Source organism: Dipodomys merriami, unplaced genomic scaffold (genome assembly GCF_024711535.1).
Source record: "Dipodomys merriami isolate MVZ:Mamm:240054 unplaced genomic scaffold, mDipMer1.0.p SCAF_14, whole genome shotgun sequence".
Classification (NCBI taxonomy): Eukaryota; Metazoa; Chordata; class Mammalia; order Rodentia; family Heteromyidae; genus Dipodomys; species Dipodomys merriami.
In genome coordinates, this window is record NW_027202715.1 from 13,834,249 (window position 1) to 13,852,391 (window position 18,143).

The following is an 18,143-nucleotide window of genomic DNA, read 5'->3' on the forward strand; positions in this document are numbered from 1 at the left end:
TAGCCTTGAACAAAAACAGGTCTCATGGAAAGCACCCAGACCCCGAGTTCAAACCCTGGGACTACACACAGAGAAAAATCAAGACAAGCCGGGCGCTGGTGGCTCACGCCTATAATCCTAGCTACTCAGGAGGCTGAGATCTGAGGATCACAGTTCAAAGCCAGCCCGGGCAGGAAAGACTGTGAGACTCCTATCTCCAATAACCACCAGAAAACCAGAATTGGCACTGTAGCTCAAGTGGTAGAGCGCTCGCCTTGAGCTGAAGAGCTGAGGGACAGCGCCCAGGCCCAGAGTTCAAGCCCCACGACCGACAAAAAAAAAAATCAAGACAAACCTCGTTTCAATTCTTTGATCTCCCAGTCATTGACAAGTGGGGTCCATGGCCCTTTTCCTTGAAAATGAGGTGGCTTATGATATTTTGATCAATAGAGTTAGGAGGAAGTGGTGCCATGTGACTCCTGGTTGACTCAAGTGGTAGAATGCCAGCCTTGAGCGGAAAAGCTAAGGAACAGTACCTAGGCCTTGAATTCAAATCCCAGTACCACTGAGCACATGTGCACATACCCACACTCATATCTTGATACTTTTTGTAAGTATACATGTTTATTAATTCAGAAAACCCAACACATATTTAAGAAGACTTCCATCAGCTTCTCCATTATCCAGGCTCTAAGGGCATGAAATCAGGGTGAAAGTCATGGAATTAGGATGAGAGTTTTGTTCAGGGCTGGGCACTCCCCTGTGTTGCATGCTTCATAATGGAAGGAAAGAACACTGATTGGATCAGGGACTGGGTTTGAGCCTTGAAGACCTGGTGCCCTCGGGTCTAATGTAATTACTTTGTTATTATTTTCCAAAGAGGATGGTTGAAGGTTATAGATTTGCCAATTGGCACCTATGGGTCCCTTTTTTAGTTGCTCACAGGCTTGTGCCTCAAACCAAAGCTCTCTCTTGAGCTTCTCATTGGTTGCCCAATAAGGAAGCCTATTGTCTGAGACACGTGTTAGATATCCTATATTCATTCCTTGGATCCCGCCCTCCTCCCCAGAGTCCTCCCTCCTTCCTCCCAGACCCTGATTCAGTAGATGGGGCAAGGCTAAGGTATATCTGTATAACCTGTGCTCAGATGATTCTGTGCCAATGAAAAGTTCCTATCTGGAGAGGAAGAGATGACCTCTGACCTCTTGCTGGTCCCTTCATGTGGACTTATTTGTTCTAGAGGTATGCTCAGGTTGCACACGTATCCTGAAATGACCTGGGGAATGGTGGAAGAAGAGGAGCCCAGGGTAGTTTCGCCCTCTGGGTCAAAAACATTGTCTGAAGAGCCCTTGAAACTGGGAGCTGGAAGACTAAAAGACTACTGAAGTTCCCACCCCCAACCCACCCATGGCCAAGGTCATACAAGCAGGGCCCTGGAGACTCCAGTTTCTTGGCTTCTGTGCTCATTTGGTGCGTTCATGGGTCACTACCCACCAGGCTCAGGAGGGCATTCTTGTAGTCACCACTGGTGTCATCCTGGGGGAAGAAGGCATGGGATTCAAAAGGAATGTTTATGACCCTGTCCAGCTCATCAGGAGCAGCTGTTGTTATAAATGCTGAGTTATGCTTCTTGGGTGGAACCTGTCTCTTCAAGCCTCACTTAGAACCCAGATGTGCTCAGCCATTCACTTATTTATTTTGTGCCAGCATTGGGGCTTGAATTCGAGGTCTCTTACTCTCACTTGCTTGCTCAAGACTGGCTCTCTATCACTTGAGCTATAGCTCCACTCCTAGATTGTAGCTGGTTACTTGAAGGTAAGAGTCTCGTGTCTTTCCTGCCTAGGGTGGCTTTGATCAGCAGAGATCCTCAGATCTTAGCCTTCTCAGTAGCTAGTATTCACTTATTCAGCCATTTACCTATTAAGCATAGACCAGCATGTCTTCAAGACCTGTGATTCAAGGAGCTGAGGCTGAACGTAGGGAGCCTGGAGCCACACTGGGAGGCAGGGCTGTGGGGTAGAGATGGCTACTGACTGTTCACTTCTGTAGGATCTGTTCTGTGGTCTATGAAGTGTTGCAGGGATGTGAGGCATGGATGGTGATGGGAAGCGATGTTGCCTACTTAGCAGCTGGCTCAGGTCAGGGATCCAGCAGTGTTTGTCCCCCAACAAGATGAGCTCCACAGTGCTGATGGCTGGACCCATTTCTTAGTCATTGGTAGGTCCCAACAGGACTGGCACACAGCCAGAGGGAAAACACAAGGCCAAATGATGAAGCTCCCTTTTGGTATGGTTGAGGAAAATGAGCTCAAGAGAGGGGAGTGGGTTCATCCAATGCCCTGGGTGCTAAGGGGTGGGGCTTATTCCACCTTGTCCTCAAACAGGTTAGGCCTCATGGGAATTAGCGATTCTTTAACAATTTAGATTTTTTTTCCTTGAAATCTTGTTGATTTTTAATGGTGTCTTAAAAATTTCTTTCTCATTTTTAAAAAATTGGAATCATCTTGTCTGCTTTATCAAACCTGTGGATCATAAATGGAGCTTTTCACTTTCCGGTCTGGGAACTTGAACTCAGGGCCTGGGCACTGTCCCTGAGCTTTTGTGCTCCAGGCTAGCTTTCTACTGCTATGAGCCACAGCTCCATTTATAGCTTTTTGGTGGCTAATTGGAGATAAGAGACGCACAAACTTTCCTGTCCCTACTAGGTTCAAACTGAGATCCTCAGATCTCAGCCTCTTGGGTAACTAGGATAATAGGTATGAGCCACTGATGGCTGGCTTTTTTCCTTTTTTTTTTTTTTTGACAATACTAGACTCTAAAATCAAACTTGCTAAGTGCTAGCAGACTTCCAGATAACAAGTAGCAAAAGTTCTAGAATCCTCCAATGAAGAGTGGTTGCTCCACCACTATAACTTGGAGAGAAATAGCTCTTTTGACAATGCAAATTAAGACCTTGGGATGGGGAAAGCTTGGCTTACCGAGATCATGCTGCTAAGAGTCTTGCCATACATCTTCTGGAATTGGCTTTTGATAAGATTTAAGTCAATCTCACTCCTGGAAACGATGTTCCTTATCAGAGTCCCATCGCGTGTTCCTGCTCCCTAGATAAGACAGCATCAATCAACCACCACATCTCCTCTTTCCTAGTTATTTCTGGGGTGATAGGTAAACCTGTATGAGTGAGTTCTGGGGATTTCTACAGGGAAGTAGGTGGATGAACCTCTGCTTCAGAGAAGAAAGCACTAAAGGATGCTTTGGTGGCCCAGGGTTTGTGTTCCCTCCATGTCTTCTTCTTACTCTGTCTCTTTCCTTATTAGCTCTACCTTGTAATGCTTGTTTGGTGTACCATGTCAAATTCTGGACATAAAGTACTGACCTGGGAAGAAGATGCCTCCCTGGAGCAGCCATGTCACCCTCCTGCCCTTTTTCATCTCTGATTGGCCTTTATTGCATATGTGTGTGCTGGTACTAGAACTTGAACTTGAGGCCTGAGCACTGTCCCTGGGTTGTTTTGCTCAAGGCTAGTGCTCTACCATATGAGCCACCACTCTACTTCCAGCTTTTTGTGGTTAATTTGAGACAAGAGTCTCATGGACTTTCCTTGCCTGGGCTGCCTTTAAACAGTCTCCTGAGTAGCTAGGATTACAAATGTGAGCCACTGGCACCTGACCCTCCTTTTTTTTCTTTTTGGTACTCATACAAGGGCTTGAACTCGGGACCTGTGCATTGGTCCTTAACTTTTTCTCTCAAGACTTTATCTCCTACCACTTGAGCTACACCTCTACTTACGGCTTTTTGCTGGGTTGGAACTATGATCCTCAGATCTCAGCCTCCTGAGTAGCTTGAATCCAAGCCTGAGCCCTGGATGCCCCAATACACTGAACTTTTACAACAATATTGAGAACCTGTGTGGTAACTTCTAGTGATGGTGAAACTAAGGCCCAGATTCAAGGTTACTCAGTTGCTAAACAACAGAGCTGCAACTTGAATCCAAGTCCATCTGATTGTGCTTTTCCTGGCACTACTTGGCCTGGTGTTGGGAGAGGGTGGACTGTTGCTGGAAGTCACACACAGACCAGCTCAGGGAGTAGCAGCTCCTACCTATGTTCAGGTGAAACCTCATACTTCCTGTTGTGTAAAAGGCAGTCCTATGTGCAAAAGCCGGTGTCCATAGCACTCAGCCGGTAGAGATTCTGGTATCTGGAACCCATTCAGTTTCCTGAGACTAAATTAAACGCCCACTTTATAATGGTTTGCATTACCTGAAACAGAACCATGCTAGCAACCCCAAGCCCTCTGGCCATTTCTACACCAGAAATGAGAGAGGGCATGGAATTCCCTTGGCCATGAGGCTCCATTAGACACATGATTGATCAGAGCCGCCCTCTAGTGGCTCTCACCTCTTATCCTAGCTACTCAGGAGTCTGAAATATGAGGATTATGATTCAAAGCCAGCTGGATCAGGAAAATCTGTGAGACTCTTATTTCAAGGTAACCACCAATAAGCTGGAAGTGGAGCTGTGGCTCAAGTGGTAGAGCACTAGCCTTGAATACAAAAGCTTAGGTTCATTGTCCAGGCTTCAAGCTCCAGGAATGGTGTACACATGTAACTCCTTGCCTAAATTCACCTTCTAGAAGGTGTGTCTTCCTTGCCGAGGCTCGGTTTTCCCTCTGAGAACTAAAGCCTTTCTGATGGCAGAAGAGGTCAGGACCAGAGGAACTCGGATGATGAAGGCAGCCATGGCCTCTGAACTTCTTAGCAGGTGGTATGACACAGGACTGATGGTAAGGGAGACAGTAGACAGAACTTTACCTTCATGGCATAGTAGAGTCGCTCAGCAAAGTAGCCATGGAGGTTCCGTGTGCATTTCACTGATAAACACAAAAGCTCTGTTAATATCTGAAGGTTGTAGGTGGAATTGTCTACATCTTTAGTTATTTATGTCTCATTGCAGGTCTGAAAGGTTAGCATTGGGTAAGGCTAGGCACATTTCTTTATGCCTAGTTCCAAAATGGAGGCTTTGTGTTCAAGTGGGTGGGAACAGGGAAGAAAGCCTAGGGCACTGGGCTCAGCCCTAAAAGTCCAGAACAGGTAGGCTAAAGGGCAGAATGTGAAACACACTGAAAGCCTGTAGGACACATCTGTAGCCATCAGCTCAGGCCCATCAGAGGACTGCTCAGACCCACCAGGACAGCCTCTGAGCAAACTCCACAAGACACCACCATATGAGCTGGTGAACATATGCATGTTAAAGTATGTGGCTCTTACCCACAGTGAGCATGGCCTCCTCCAGGGAGCCATGGGTCTCACTCTTGATACTGTCCTCAATGCTCTTGTTGGCGATTCTCTCATATTCCTCAAACACTGTGGAAGATAACTCAATTTAGGGATGTGTAGATTATAGACTGAGCTCAATGTACCACCTCTGCCTTCCTCTTGGCAGTCAGAGGAAGGGTCCAGGGCTCCTCAGCTTTCTCTCTCACTCTAAGAGTGTTCCCTGGCCTTGTCTGGCTCTGCCCCTACCTCTCATCAGGTGGGTGGCACTGCGGGTACACAGGATGGTAATGAATTTCATCTCATCGGTTCCTCGGATCTTCTCGCCCGCTGCATACAGATCCTAGGATCAGGAAAATCACAAGTTGGTGAAGGAGACAAAGGAAGTGAGGAACAGTACCTAGAACCCCAGAGCTTGGGGTCAGCCTCTGTCTACTCAGCCAGGACAGCTTTTTTTTTTTAAACTGTGCATACAGCCCTGAGCTCCTTCTTCTTCAATAGCTCTGGCTTAGAAGCTCTGCTCTGCACTTGAACCAAACTACTTTAGGAAATGCTCTTCTAACCCTCACCTCTGGGAATACTGAGCACCAAGCACTCCACTAGTAGGCAGACAGACATAGACAAACACATATGCAAGTATCACTCTGGACCTAACTCCCCTAGGAATGTAGGCCCATCCTGCTACAATAGCTTCCCCACCCCCTCGGGCCTCCCTTCCCCTCTCTGAGTGTCCCCAATACCCTCTCTTTCCTCCTCAGACACCACAAAGCAAAAGTCTGCAGGGTTCTGGCTTAGCCAGGCTTGATCTATGTCAAGGAAAGTCTTGAGTAGGTGGACTAGTGAGGCTTCCAGAAGTCAGACCTCAAGTCCAGATGGCAGGGGCAGGGCACAGACTCACCTGTGCATCTTGGAGGGCCAGTCCTGGGTCCACAAAGCCACTTAGATTATCCCTGCTGCCCTAGGAACAGAAGAGATGGCTCTGTAAGATAGGACAGCAGGTCAGAGCACAAGGGGCTGAAAAGACAGTGGGATTTAGAGAGGTGTCAGGGCAAAGCTGTCATTTTGGGCCATGGGGCCTTGAGCAAGTTGGTTATCCTCCTCAAGCCTCAGTTTTCTCATAGGTACATTGGGAGTAGGAAGGCTGTCTCATTGGGATTGGGGATGCCAAGGGTCTGGCTTAGGGCATGCATGAGGGACCCATTCAACGACGGGATGCTCTCCTCTTCTTTCCTAGATGCTTCATCTGGCTGAGCCTGAAGAGGAGTGGGGCTCCACAGTGAGAACCCTCCCATCATGAGACACAGCTGATGTAAACAAACCACTGTGTTGTTCAATGTCCCAGTCCCTACTCCACTGGACCAGCTTAAGGCCTGCTCCCTGAGGTGGAGCTGTTGAGATCTTCAAGTCACAGAACCCCAAGGAGCCTGGACTGTAATACCTGTAAGAGGCACACCAGGATGCGCTCTAGGTAGCCGCTCGTGTCTGCTTGGATGTCTTCCTCCAGGCTGGACCCGTAGTCTGCAGGGAAACAAGCCCATAAGGTAAAGGGGCTGACCTAGGAACTGATCCAAAGGCCCTGTTTTCCAGACTCTTCTACTCAAGTCTTTTAGGAAGGCCAAGACATTGATCCTCCCATTTCTGGGAATACTGAGCACCCAGCACTCCACCAGCAAGCAGATATACAGAGATCTGGACATGTACATCTCACCCTGTACTCATGTATGTAGGCCACTCATGCCTCACAGAACTTTCCATACCTCAGGTCTCTCTCTTTTCTTCTTCTGAATCTCCATGACACTTTTCTCCTCAGATACCACAGAGTGGGGACCTGGTCTTGACACAATATCAGGGTGACAGATTTGTCACCTGGGTGTTCATGCAGAACCAAGATTGACATGACACTCAAGGCATAGAAATGGGCTGGGCCAGAGAGCCAAGGTAGGGGCTGCCAGTGGGGCTCCATATCATTGTCAGGTTTGGCAAAACCAAAGCCAACAGACAAACTTGCCACCATATCCACAGCACAGAGGACTAGGTGACTTTGCTTGATTTGTAACCTGTGACTATGAAGGGCAGCTGGACAGTGGTCTATGCTCTCCACACAATGGGGTCCTACACTGATCTGAAAGATTACAAGTCAGGACACAACAAAGCCACTTGCACAACCATCTTCATTACTGTACTATTCACCATAACCAAGTTAGGGTAATAGTCAGATGCCCTTCAATGGACGAATGGATCAAGAAAATGTGGTAGATATATACTATGGAATTTTATTCATCAATCAAAAAGAATAATATTATATCATTTGTAGAGAAATAGATGGATCTGGAGAAGTAAGTCAGTGAAGTAAGTCAGGCTCAGGGAGCCTGCTTTCTCTCTTAATGAGGAAGTTAAATCTAATTTGTAAATATATATGTAAACATATATGTTTACATACACATGTACATGTGTGGTATTTGTAAGGGGAGGATTCCAATGGTGTAATTCCTTTGAACAGTTAACTTACAGCTAACAAAACGAATACCAAGGAGCTACAATTTGAGGCTTTGGAGGGGGTGAGGCAAGTGGAGACAAATGGAGAGAGTAGGAGAATTCAGTCATACTATTTAATGTATGTATGTAGAAACAGAGCTAGGAAAATTGAGGGCATGGTGGGGTTGGGAGACAATTGGGAGAATGATGAAAGGGGTGACATTGCTAAAGATGTCTCATACCATGAGCTGACATGTTGAATTGAAACCCCTTTGTACAACTTGTGGGAAAAGCCATCTTTTTATTTTTTAATCCAAGTGGGTCTTTTCTATCAAACTGGGTTGCTTCCTTTCTGTCAATTCTGTGAGAATTGTTTTTCTGAAAAGTTCCTTCTTTGGCTAGGTAGCTTGTTGATTAAATTTTAGTTAGGTTCTTTTCCTGCTACATTATTAATTAGTTAATACCTTAATTAATCAATATCAATTAATATCTTAATTAAGATATTCTGTTACAAAGCTCACGGAATTTTAGTTACATCTTGTCCCTGTTAAATAAGCTACATCCTTTTGCAGGTTGTGAATCTGAGCTCAGTCAATATGAGCAAGGAGGTGGGGCCTGCTCTGTTAGGGATAAAAAGGGAGCAGCCTGGTGGCTCTGTGTGCTTCTTTGCCATAGTTTCCAAATAAGGGTTCACCCTTATTTCTATATGTCATCCCAGTGTCCTGAAGACATATCTAACAAACTAATTAAAGATAATAAAAAAAAGAAACAACAGCAACAACAAAGACCCCTAGATGATGACCCTCTGCAGTCTGTGAACAGCCAAGAAGGAGCCAGCCTGTTTGCTTCTGGTACAGCCAGAAATCTGAGTTGGGCACATGCCCGCTCTTCTCAGCAGCATGTTTGAGATTGGGTCTGAATCACATCTGAGCTGGCACACACAGGTGCTCAGCATGTCCGTGTGGGAAGGCCTTTCTAATGGGGCCCAGTTCCCTTGGGAACTGCGTGACCCTTCTTCCCTGTCAGGCTGCCAAAACCCATGCCAGTCCCAAGCAAGACTTTAACTCAGGCCCCAGCTCCCCTCCACCTTGACAGCCCCTTACCTTCCTCATAGGCCTTCATGATCTCCTGTAGCTGGTGTTTGGTCCGGGAGGCTAGGATCTCAATGATGACTCCCTCTTTGGTTCCTAAGCCCTGGAGACAGAAACCTGTGCCGGAGTGTTCTGCCTGTGCATGAAATTCCACTCTATCCCTCTTCCCAAGCCTCAGCAAACATTGGCATGACTCGAATGGGGCTTTTGTTGGGGGGATGTTCCTGAAGAAACCTGTTAGGGAAAGCTCTACCTCAACCCCTCTTTAGCTGGGTGGTCTCATCTGGGGGTGGGGTGGGCTCTAACCTGTCTAGCTTAAGTATTTTGATTTACAAATGAGGATAATAAGCATCTCTACCCTGATGTATGCAAGTGCCTGGCCTCCCTCACATAGAAATAATAATGAAATAATCACTCTCCTGACTCCCAGATCCTTTTTAATGTACAAAAGTAAAAGGATTGGTAGGGAGTAAAGAGGATCTGGGAGGGTCTGGGAAGTCATGCATGGAACCGTAGATGTGAATTTCTATATTTCTCTTTTCTGGGGTAGTACTGGGATTTGAACTCAGGACCGAAGACTTGCTAGGTTGGTATGATACCCTTGAGCCATATCTATCACTCAGAGATGGGTTTCTAACTTTACTGTATACCTGGTCTAATCCCATTCTGAGACATAACTGACTTGGGCTTCATTATAGCCAGTCAATCCGGGGTCTGGATGACTGTCTGAGTAGCAGGTGGTAAGCTCACTGGGTTCAGCCGTGGGGACTCATGCACTTACCTTCATGGCATCGTGTAGCTCTTTGGCCTCATATCTATATGGTGGGTACATGAGGGCCACAATGAGTCTCTCGAGCTTGCCACTCAGCTCTGACTTCAAGGTCTCAGTGAGGTCCTAAGGAAAGAACAAGGGAAGATGAGATGAGTTGGCTGTCCTTTAGGTCCAAAGAGTGCCCAGGAGTTCAAGCTACATGCCCTCGTGGCCTCTGCCACGCGCTGGCTACTGTCTCTTAAATCAGCTGCCCAGTCTCTCTAAGCATGAAGAAGAAGGAGTAGGAGAAAATTGTACCATTGCTTAGGGAGTGATGGATCGATGTGTGACTTAACTCAGCATGTAAGCAGTGCTGGGCACATTCGAGGCTCACAGGAGACTACAGTCCTGTGGGAGGCAGTATGGTGCTCAGCGCACCAATGAATGCCTGCCATGTGCCATGGAGGCACTCAGTGAAGAGTGGGAGGGAGGGAGGAAGCAAAAAAAAAAGAAGAGAAGTAAAATGGAATGAAAGGAGGGAAAAAGGAAGGAAGGAAGGAAAAGAGGAAGGGAGGGAAGGAGTAATGCAGAGAGGGAAGAAAGGTGAAGGAAGGAAAAGAGAAAGGGAGAGAGAGGGAGGGAGGGAAGAAAGAAAGAAAGAAAGAAAGAAAAATGGAGAGTGGGAAGGAGGAAGGAAGCAAAGACAGAAGGAAGGTAGAAAGGGATGAAAGGAAGGAGAAAGGAAAGGAAGAAAGGGAGGAAAGAAGAAGGAGAAAGGGAGGAAAATAGGAAGGAAGAAATGAGGAAAGACAGAAGGAAGAAAGGGAGGAAAGGAGAGAGAAGAAGAAAAGGAAAGAAGGAAAGGTTATATCTCAGCATATCTCTTTTTAAGGATTTGTGTCCAAAGAATCACCTGGCCATATCGAGCTATCTGCAGAGAGCAACAGAGACCAAGGACTTTGTCATCCTGGATTTAAATCCCAACTTTATTGCTTATAGGCTTTGGGACCGTGGGTAACTCACTCAGTTTTCTCTGAACATCAATTTCTCCAAGTGTTGAATTTGGAGAATAACAAATAGCTCTGAGGATTAAGAGAGGAATAGTAAAAATTTATATTGATTTTTTTTTCTCCAAGGGGATGTAATTAATCTTTCAGAGTTTGATCCAATGCTGCTTTCTCCTCCTACTCTTCTTTTTCTTTCTTTTCTCTTTCTTTCTTTCCCTCTTTCCCTCTTTCCCTCTTCCTTTCTTTCTTTCTTTCTTTCTTTCTTTCTTTCTTTCTTTCTTTCTTTCTTTCTTTCTTTCTTTCTTTTCTCTTTCTCTCTTTCTTTTTCTCCCTCCCTCCCTTCCTTCCTTCTTTCTTTCCTTCCTTTCTTTTCTTTCCTTCCTTTCTTTCTTTCTTTCTTTCTTTCTCTCTTTTTTCTTCTTTCTTTCTTTCTCTTTCTTTCTTTCTTTCTTTCCTTCTCTCTCCTTCTTTCCTTCTTTCTTTCCTTCCTTCCTGCTTTCCTTTCTTTTCCTTCTTCCCCCTCCTCCTCCCCTGCCCCCGACCTTCTCCTCCTCCTCTTCCTCCTTCTCCTCTTCCTCCTCCTCCTTGATCTCTTCCTCCTCCTCCTTCTCTTCCTCTTTTTCCTCCTTCATGCTAGTACTAGAGCTTGAACTCAGTGCCTGAACACTGTCCCTTAGCTTTTTGACTCAAGGCTGGAGTCTACTATTTGAGCCGCAGCTACTTTTGGCTTTTTGATGTTTAATTGGAGAAAAAAGTCTCATGAATTTTTCTGCTTGAGCTGTCTTGGAACCATGACTCAAATCTCAGCATCTTGAGTTGCTGAGATTACAGGCATGAGGCACTTGCATTTGTTTTTATGTTCTGTGAGCAACTCTAAATGTCTGGCTCTGTATTAGGGCAGGTAGAGTGCTTGTAGAGTTTCCTAGTGGGTGGAGAGATAAGGTAGAGTCAAAGTAGCTCCAACATGAGAGTATATGCCTATCCTGTGGAGGAGAAGGGGGTCAGGCCTTCATTGAAGGGGGTGTAGGAAAGAGCCAGAAGGCAGGAAATAGACCTTAGGTCAAAGGCTAACACTTTAACTATGAAGACCAGGGGATAGAGAAAGTTAAAGTGGAAGTGGGTCAGCTGAAGGCCAGCACCATACTGAAGTTCAGAAGTTATAAAAAGGTCTGCCAGATGAAACAGAAGTCAGTTCAACCTGAACTTCAGATGAAGAAAGAGTAATAACTTTGCTGGGCACCAGTAACTTATATGTGTAATCCTAACTACTCAGAAGGCTGAAATCTGAGGATCACAGTTCAAAGCCAGCCCTGGCAGGAAAGTCTGCGAGACTCTTATCAACCAGTAAGAAGCTGTAAGTGGAGCTGTAGTACAAATGGTAGTCTTACCTTTGAGCAAAAAGCTAGATCTCAAGTCCTGAGTTCAAGCCCTAGTACTGGCACACACACACATATACACAGACAGACAGACAGACAGACAGACACAGACACAGACACACACACACACACACACACACACACACACACACAGAGGACTAATAGTTTCAGTATATGAGAATGTCTCATATGCTTGTTTTCTAGTAGGGAGTTTGAAAGAAATGTTCATCCAGGGTGGAGCTGCCCCCAGGCTGCAACCCCCAGCATTCTCCTTACCTTGCCGAATTGAGCCTTGAAGGACTTGGCAATCTGCTGCCTCTGGGAATTGCTTCTCCGAGTGAGCACATCTATGATAGCCTGCTCGTTGGTCCCTACAGAGGTACACAGCATGAGTGTCCCTTCTCCTTCCAGGAGGAAGGAGAGGGCAAAGGAGGGGAGAGGACAGCTGCTTGGTAACTGAGCAGTGAGACCATTACCTGCACAACTCTAAAGGCCCAGATGATATTCATGGTGTAAACAAAATGCTTAGAAAATCTATCTTCACCCCCCTCCACCTCCCACACATATGATGTCAGGTGTGACCCAGGTCCAGTCTCACAGGGAAAGAATCTGACTTTCTCCCTGGGCCTTTTGGAATTTGGCCAATTAAGTTTTCCCACCTGTCCCTCCTTTGTGCTGTTTATGGCTGGGGAAGGACATGACAAAGAATCCAGACCAAAGGGTCTGAGACCCTTCCTGGTGGCTTATCACCCAGCTGAGTGGTTGATCCTGTCAGGGTAGGAGGAGAACAGGGCTTGTGCTTGTGGGTGGAGCCATGCAAAAGGCTGGCATAGGCCATTCTTTTCTCTCTCCATCATGTGGAGGGTAGCATTGGGTAAACACTGGAGGCAGGAAGGAAGTGGGGTCTCTGGCCAGCCACCATGGGAGGCCGAACCACTCATGTAGCTGATGTCTCATAGGCCTGAGTATAGCTCTATAGAACTCCTGTATTCTGTGCCAGGCCCTGCACCAAATCCAGCAGATGGCTGTCCCTATTTCTCTTTCATTATCCCAAAAAGGAATGGTCACCCATCCCTGGGTCTGTGTGATGGTCTGGGTAAAGAAATCACTCTCAGAGTAAAACAGGACCCTCTCTCCCCCCCTACCCAACCCCCCCCCCGCCCCATTCCCGGCTGTCCCCTGACATCTGCTTTGCAGGATGGTAAACAGGTCTTAGGCACAGCTCGTCAGTGCAAAGGATGAAGATGGGTCACTCACCGATCCCCTTCATGGCTTTATAGAGGGTCTCTGCATCTGGGTCCGGGTTGAAGAGGGAGCTGCCCTTCACTGTGACGCCCTCCTGTTCAACCTGCAAGAGACCCAGGCCTACTCAATGCCAGAAGGCTCCAGGAGGGTAGGGCAGCTTCCTGGCCTACCTCATGGCATACCCTGTGCTTCTTTCCTGGGCATGGAGACCAGTTAGGCCAATGGCTGGTCCCTCTAGCCCCTTGTCTAAGAAGCTGGAACAGCTCATGGGGATTAGAGGGTATTCAGAATGCGCTAAGGATGTGAAGCAAACCAGATGACCAAAGTACCTGGGCCCTTACTAAGGCATTCTTAGTGGCATGCTTAGTGTCTGTTTAGTTGGGTGCTCTGGGTAGTTTCCCAGAAGGGCCGGTAAGGGGTGGGAGGAGAAATGGATAAAAGCATTTAATTTGAGGGAGGCTCTGAGATCCCTCAAAAGGAAAGGAGTTCAGACTGGATTTCCACTCACCTCTTCACACCCAACTCTTGCATCATCCGCACCCATCTGTTTACTCACTCAGCCCCCATCCAATCGTCTGCTCCTCCATTCCCCACCCAACTACGCAACCATTACATCTATGCATTAATCCTGGCCTTGCTTTGCCCTGCCCCGCCCCGCCCTGCCCTGCCCTTCCCTGCCCAGCCCAGCCCTGCCTTGCCTTCCCTCCTCCTTTCCTTTTTTCCTTATAAACATGTACAAATAAGTGAGGCTATCCATTAATCCACTTTCCTTCCCACTTTCTCTCCCTACCTCTTTTTCCCTCTCTTCTTCCATTCATCCATCCATCCACCCATCTTCCCTTCCATCTAAGCCTCAAGTTAGAACCTGAAAAAAATGTAGCAAATTCTCATCCATGGTAAATTTGTAAGTCTTTTAATTCAATGCCTTAGACTGTTGCTTGTTTCTGTCAAGACTGGCATTTTAGCATGTGAGCCCCACCTCAACTTCTGGTGTTTTCCTGGTTAATTGGAAATAAGAGTCTCATAAGGTGATATTTTGATCTCCTTTGCTTGAATTTTAAAGTCAAAACATTGAAGCAGATACTCCTGTCTCATTTCTTAGCACCATGTTTTATAATTCCTGTGGAAATTCCATGCAGGGAGCCAATGTGGTCTTCGACACTGCCCAGCTGGGCCCACACACATATTGTTTGCCTGTGGAGTCACTAGATGCTGTAAGATGCTGTAAGATGCTGGCTGTTTGAGCATCCCCTCTCTGGGGTGCACTGAATGCCACAGGGAGCTCACTGCCTTCCCAGCAAGTGACCCTAGGTAAATGTTAATTCCCTATTTTACAAGCAAAGGAAATGGGCTTGGACTCCCAGCTAATAAATGGTGTGCTGGCATTTCATCCATAGCTTGACTCAGGCACTGAGCTCCCCACCACCCCACTCTATTGATGAGCCAACCTCTCCCCACACATGGGGATTTCCTGGAATATTTCACTGGAGACAGCCTCACCCACAGGCATGCAGGTCCAGGGAACTTTGACCCCTATCCTCAGTCAGTACGCAGGGGTCTGTGGGACTCAGTCACTGAAGAGCTAGCTCCCTTTCAGAGGCCACTGTTTCTTAGCAGCTCCCTGGGTGGCTCTGATGTGACTGTGTTGAGAAGCTCGTCTTACTTCCCATGCTGAAAAACAGATGTGATGGTGTTTGGAGAACCACAAGCGGGCTGGATATCTCCTGGGCTTGATATCTCCTAAAGTGGAGCTCCTAAGGTGTCTTTTTTTTTTTTTTAAACTAGGGCTGAGAACCGAACCCAGGGCCTTGGGCACGCCAGGAGGGCGCCCTTCCGCTGGGCTAAACCCCCAGCCCCCTAAGGTGTCTACTGAAGCGCCCCTGCAGGTCTGCCTCCGGCTCCTGCCCAGACAACTCCAGACAGGTGAGTCCAGACAAATAACTTTTTACTGGAAATGTGACTGATTCAGAGAGCCATCAACTCCTTAACTGGCCATTCTGTGATGATCACAAGGGAACTCTCCTTTGCCATGTCACCAGCTGTCCAGTAAACCAAGAATGCCATTTGTGTGTGTGTGTGTGTGTGTGTGTGTGTGTGTGTGTGTGTGTGATGGTTTTATGGCTTGAATTCAGGCTATTGTACTCAAGGCTAGTGGTCTACCACTTTGAGCCACAGCACCATTTTCAGCTTTTTGGTAGTTAATTGGAGATAAGAATCTTGAGGACTTTCCTGCCCTTGCTGGCTTAGAACCACGATCTTCAGGTCTCAACCTCCTGAGTAGCTAGGATTACAGGTATGAACCACTGACACCTGGCTTGGAATGCCTTTCTAAAGAGGGGCACAGAAGACACTTTCAGCCTGACCATAGGGACCTCATCTCAAAGATGAGGCTTTTCCATCCTCTCTTTTATTCCCTCCTCTATCCTGTTTCTGGTCCAGCTTTGTGCCCAGAGGGCATTTGGTTGTCATAGGGGTCTACTTATACTGGGAAAAAATAGCTTTATGAAATTGCTTCTAGAAGAAGAGGTGTGGTTCAAGTGGAAGAACACTAGCCTTGAGCAAAAAAGCCAAGGAGAGCATGAGGCCCCGAGTTCAACACACACACACAGACATAGACACACACACACACACACACACAGACACACACACAGCCACACACATACACACACACACACACACACACACACACACACACACAGAGATTGCTTCTTTCCCTAAGTAAATATATTTTTCTTTAAAGGAGCTAAAATAAAATTTCTAAAATGAAATAAAAACAAGATTTACCTGTGACTTTTCTTCCCGAAGCCAGCTCTCCCATAGGCCACAGAGGCCCAAGTCAGCAGGGTTTTGGCTTTCAAATCAGACTGTTCACACTGTACCTCTGATCTACCATTCAATAGTGTGATAACCTTGGCACTTATGTTGCCCACCAATGCCTCAGTTTCCTCATCTGTGCTTAAAAGTACTGGGATCTGCCTTATAAAATTGCTATGAAGGAGGCAGGGCCACAGGCTCAAGCTAGTGGCTCAGGAGGTTGAGATCTGAGGATCGCAGTTCAAAACCAGCCCAGGCAGGAAAGTATGTGAGATTCTTATCTCCACTAAACTACCAAGAAAAAAAAAAAGCCAGTAGTGGAGCTGTGGGTTAAGTGGTAGAGCACTAGCTTGGAGCAAACGAAGCTCAGGGACAGCACCTAGGTCCCAAGTTCAAGTGGCAGGATACACACAAGCATGCACGTGTACATGCACACGCGCACACACATGCACACACATACACAGAAAATTGCTGTGAGGTACCTCGAGGGACATTCCCACACATAGAAGCTCAGCAAGGGCCTTCTTCCTTCTGCTAGTTTTGCCTTTTACCCTTACCTAAGGTACCCAAGGCCCAGAATCAGGTTGCTTCAGCATGTTCCTGACTTTGGAAACTGTGCCTGCCATGTGGCACTTGTTCCCAGTCTCTGAGATGGCCCGGGAGGCTGTCATGGCTTCTCGTCCTGACTTGGCTGACATTTGCTTCTCTGAGGCCAGGATGACGGTTCTACTTCACTTTGGTCTCCAGTATGTCCTGCCTGTCCAGAGCCCTGCATGTCTTGTATCCAAGATCCCCTCCACGGGTGGTAACATTGTGACAGAGATTTCCTGAAACTGGACACCAGTGGTTTGCTCATTAAGGCGCACAGAGAGCCTGGGGGCAGACTGTGGAGATCAAATTCTTCCTAGCCTTTGTCTGCTGTCTCAGGAACCTGGGTAAGCCACTTGATGTCTCTGGTTTCATCGTCTGAAAATATAGCTATAATGAACTACAGCTGCCTGGGGAGGAGATGTACTTGTACCTGCCCAGGAGATGATCCAGCTTGTCCCTTTTGTCTAGCACAAACCCTGCTTTAGATAAGTCTCCTGAACACCTGCCAATGCAGTTGGGGATTTTAGGGTGTGGCCCTTCCCAGCCTCTGGTCACTCTAGAAAATATGGATTCTAAATACACAAAACTTCTAAGGGCTAGATTGTCATGCTTACTAGCCTCTTTATGTTCACTCTTGAAAAATAAATGTCATTGATCCTTAGTGCCTGTCTACTGCTTAAGCACTCTACCACTTGAGCCACACCTTAGCTGCCAGCTTTTTGCTGGTTAATTGGAGATAAGAGTCTCACAGATTTGTCTGCCCAGTCTGGCTTCAAGGCATGATCCTCACATCTCAACTTCCCGAGTATCTAGGAGTACAGGCATGAGCTCTCAGCTCCTAGCTTTCCCCAATGCTTTTATATTAAGCCTTAACTCCTCAGCTTGCCATGTGAGGGCTTTTAGGATCCATTCTGCCTGCTTCTCCTGGCCTGTATTCAAACCATCCAGTGCTCGTAAGCCACGTCAGGTGATTTTCTTCCAGAGTCGTTCCCCACCCTTCTCTCGGTTCTATATACAATTTTCTCTGCAAGGAGAAATCTTCTTGGTCTCTTCCCCACTGTCCCCAAATCAGACACAATTGCACATGACACATTCACAGATGGAGCTCAACCATAGTATCCCTCCTTGAGTGGCCTGGCCCAGTAGGGCCCTTCCTTTGGACGCCTCTCACCCCAGGTCTAACTTTCAGCTTCCCAATTGCATTTCAAGACTTCTTCGTCAACTTCTTGTCCCATGGGCATTTTCTTCTCTGCTCCACCCAGGGCTTGGCTCAGCAGATTCTACCTTTCTCTTCTCTCTCAGGTCCCCCCTGTATCCATCACCCAACGTAGTACAGAAATCCATCCCTTCTGCATGCCTCCACTTACCCAAGATTTCCACCAGGCCATCTTGCTCACTTTGTGGCTACCTTTCCCAGGAAGATGAAGAGACACTGGTTGCGTTCTGCTCTGCCTCTGAATGAGTCTGTCTGCACTTGAAGATCAGGCATCTGGGTGGGTGTGGTGGTGCAAGCAGGCCTTGCCCAGCCTCACCCCTGCCC

At 47.0% G+C, this 18,143-nt stretch overlaps 1 protein-coding gene across 1 annotated transcript; it reads right to left on the reverse strand.

Moving 5' to 3' along the window:
• Nucleotides 1-601: 601 nt before the first annotated feature.
• On the reverse strand, nucleotides 602-18,143 carry LOC138825710 (annexin A8). Its single transcript, XM_070020383.1, has 12 exons — nucleotides 17,971-18,143; nucleotides 13,211-13,301; nucleotides 12,230-12,324; nucleotides 9,601-9,714; nucleotides 8,832-8,922; nucleotides 6,692-6,771; nucleotides 6,152-6,211; nucleotides 5,503-5,596; nucleotides 5,248-5,343; nucleotides 4,792-4,850; nucleotides 2,957-3,079; nucleotides 602-1,515 (listed from the first exon to the last, which is right to left on the reverse strand). Exons 1-12 carry the CDS (start codon nucleotides 17,989-17,991, stop codon nucleotides 1,456-1,458), a joined length of 984 nt encoding a protein of 327 aa, XP_069876484.1. The 5' UTR covers nucleotides 17,992-18,143; the 3' UTR covers nucleotides 602-1,455.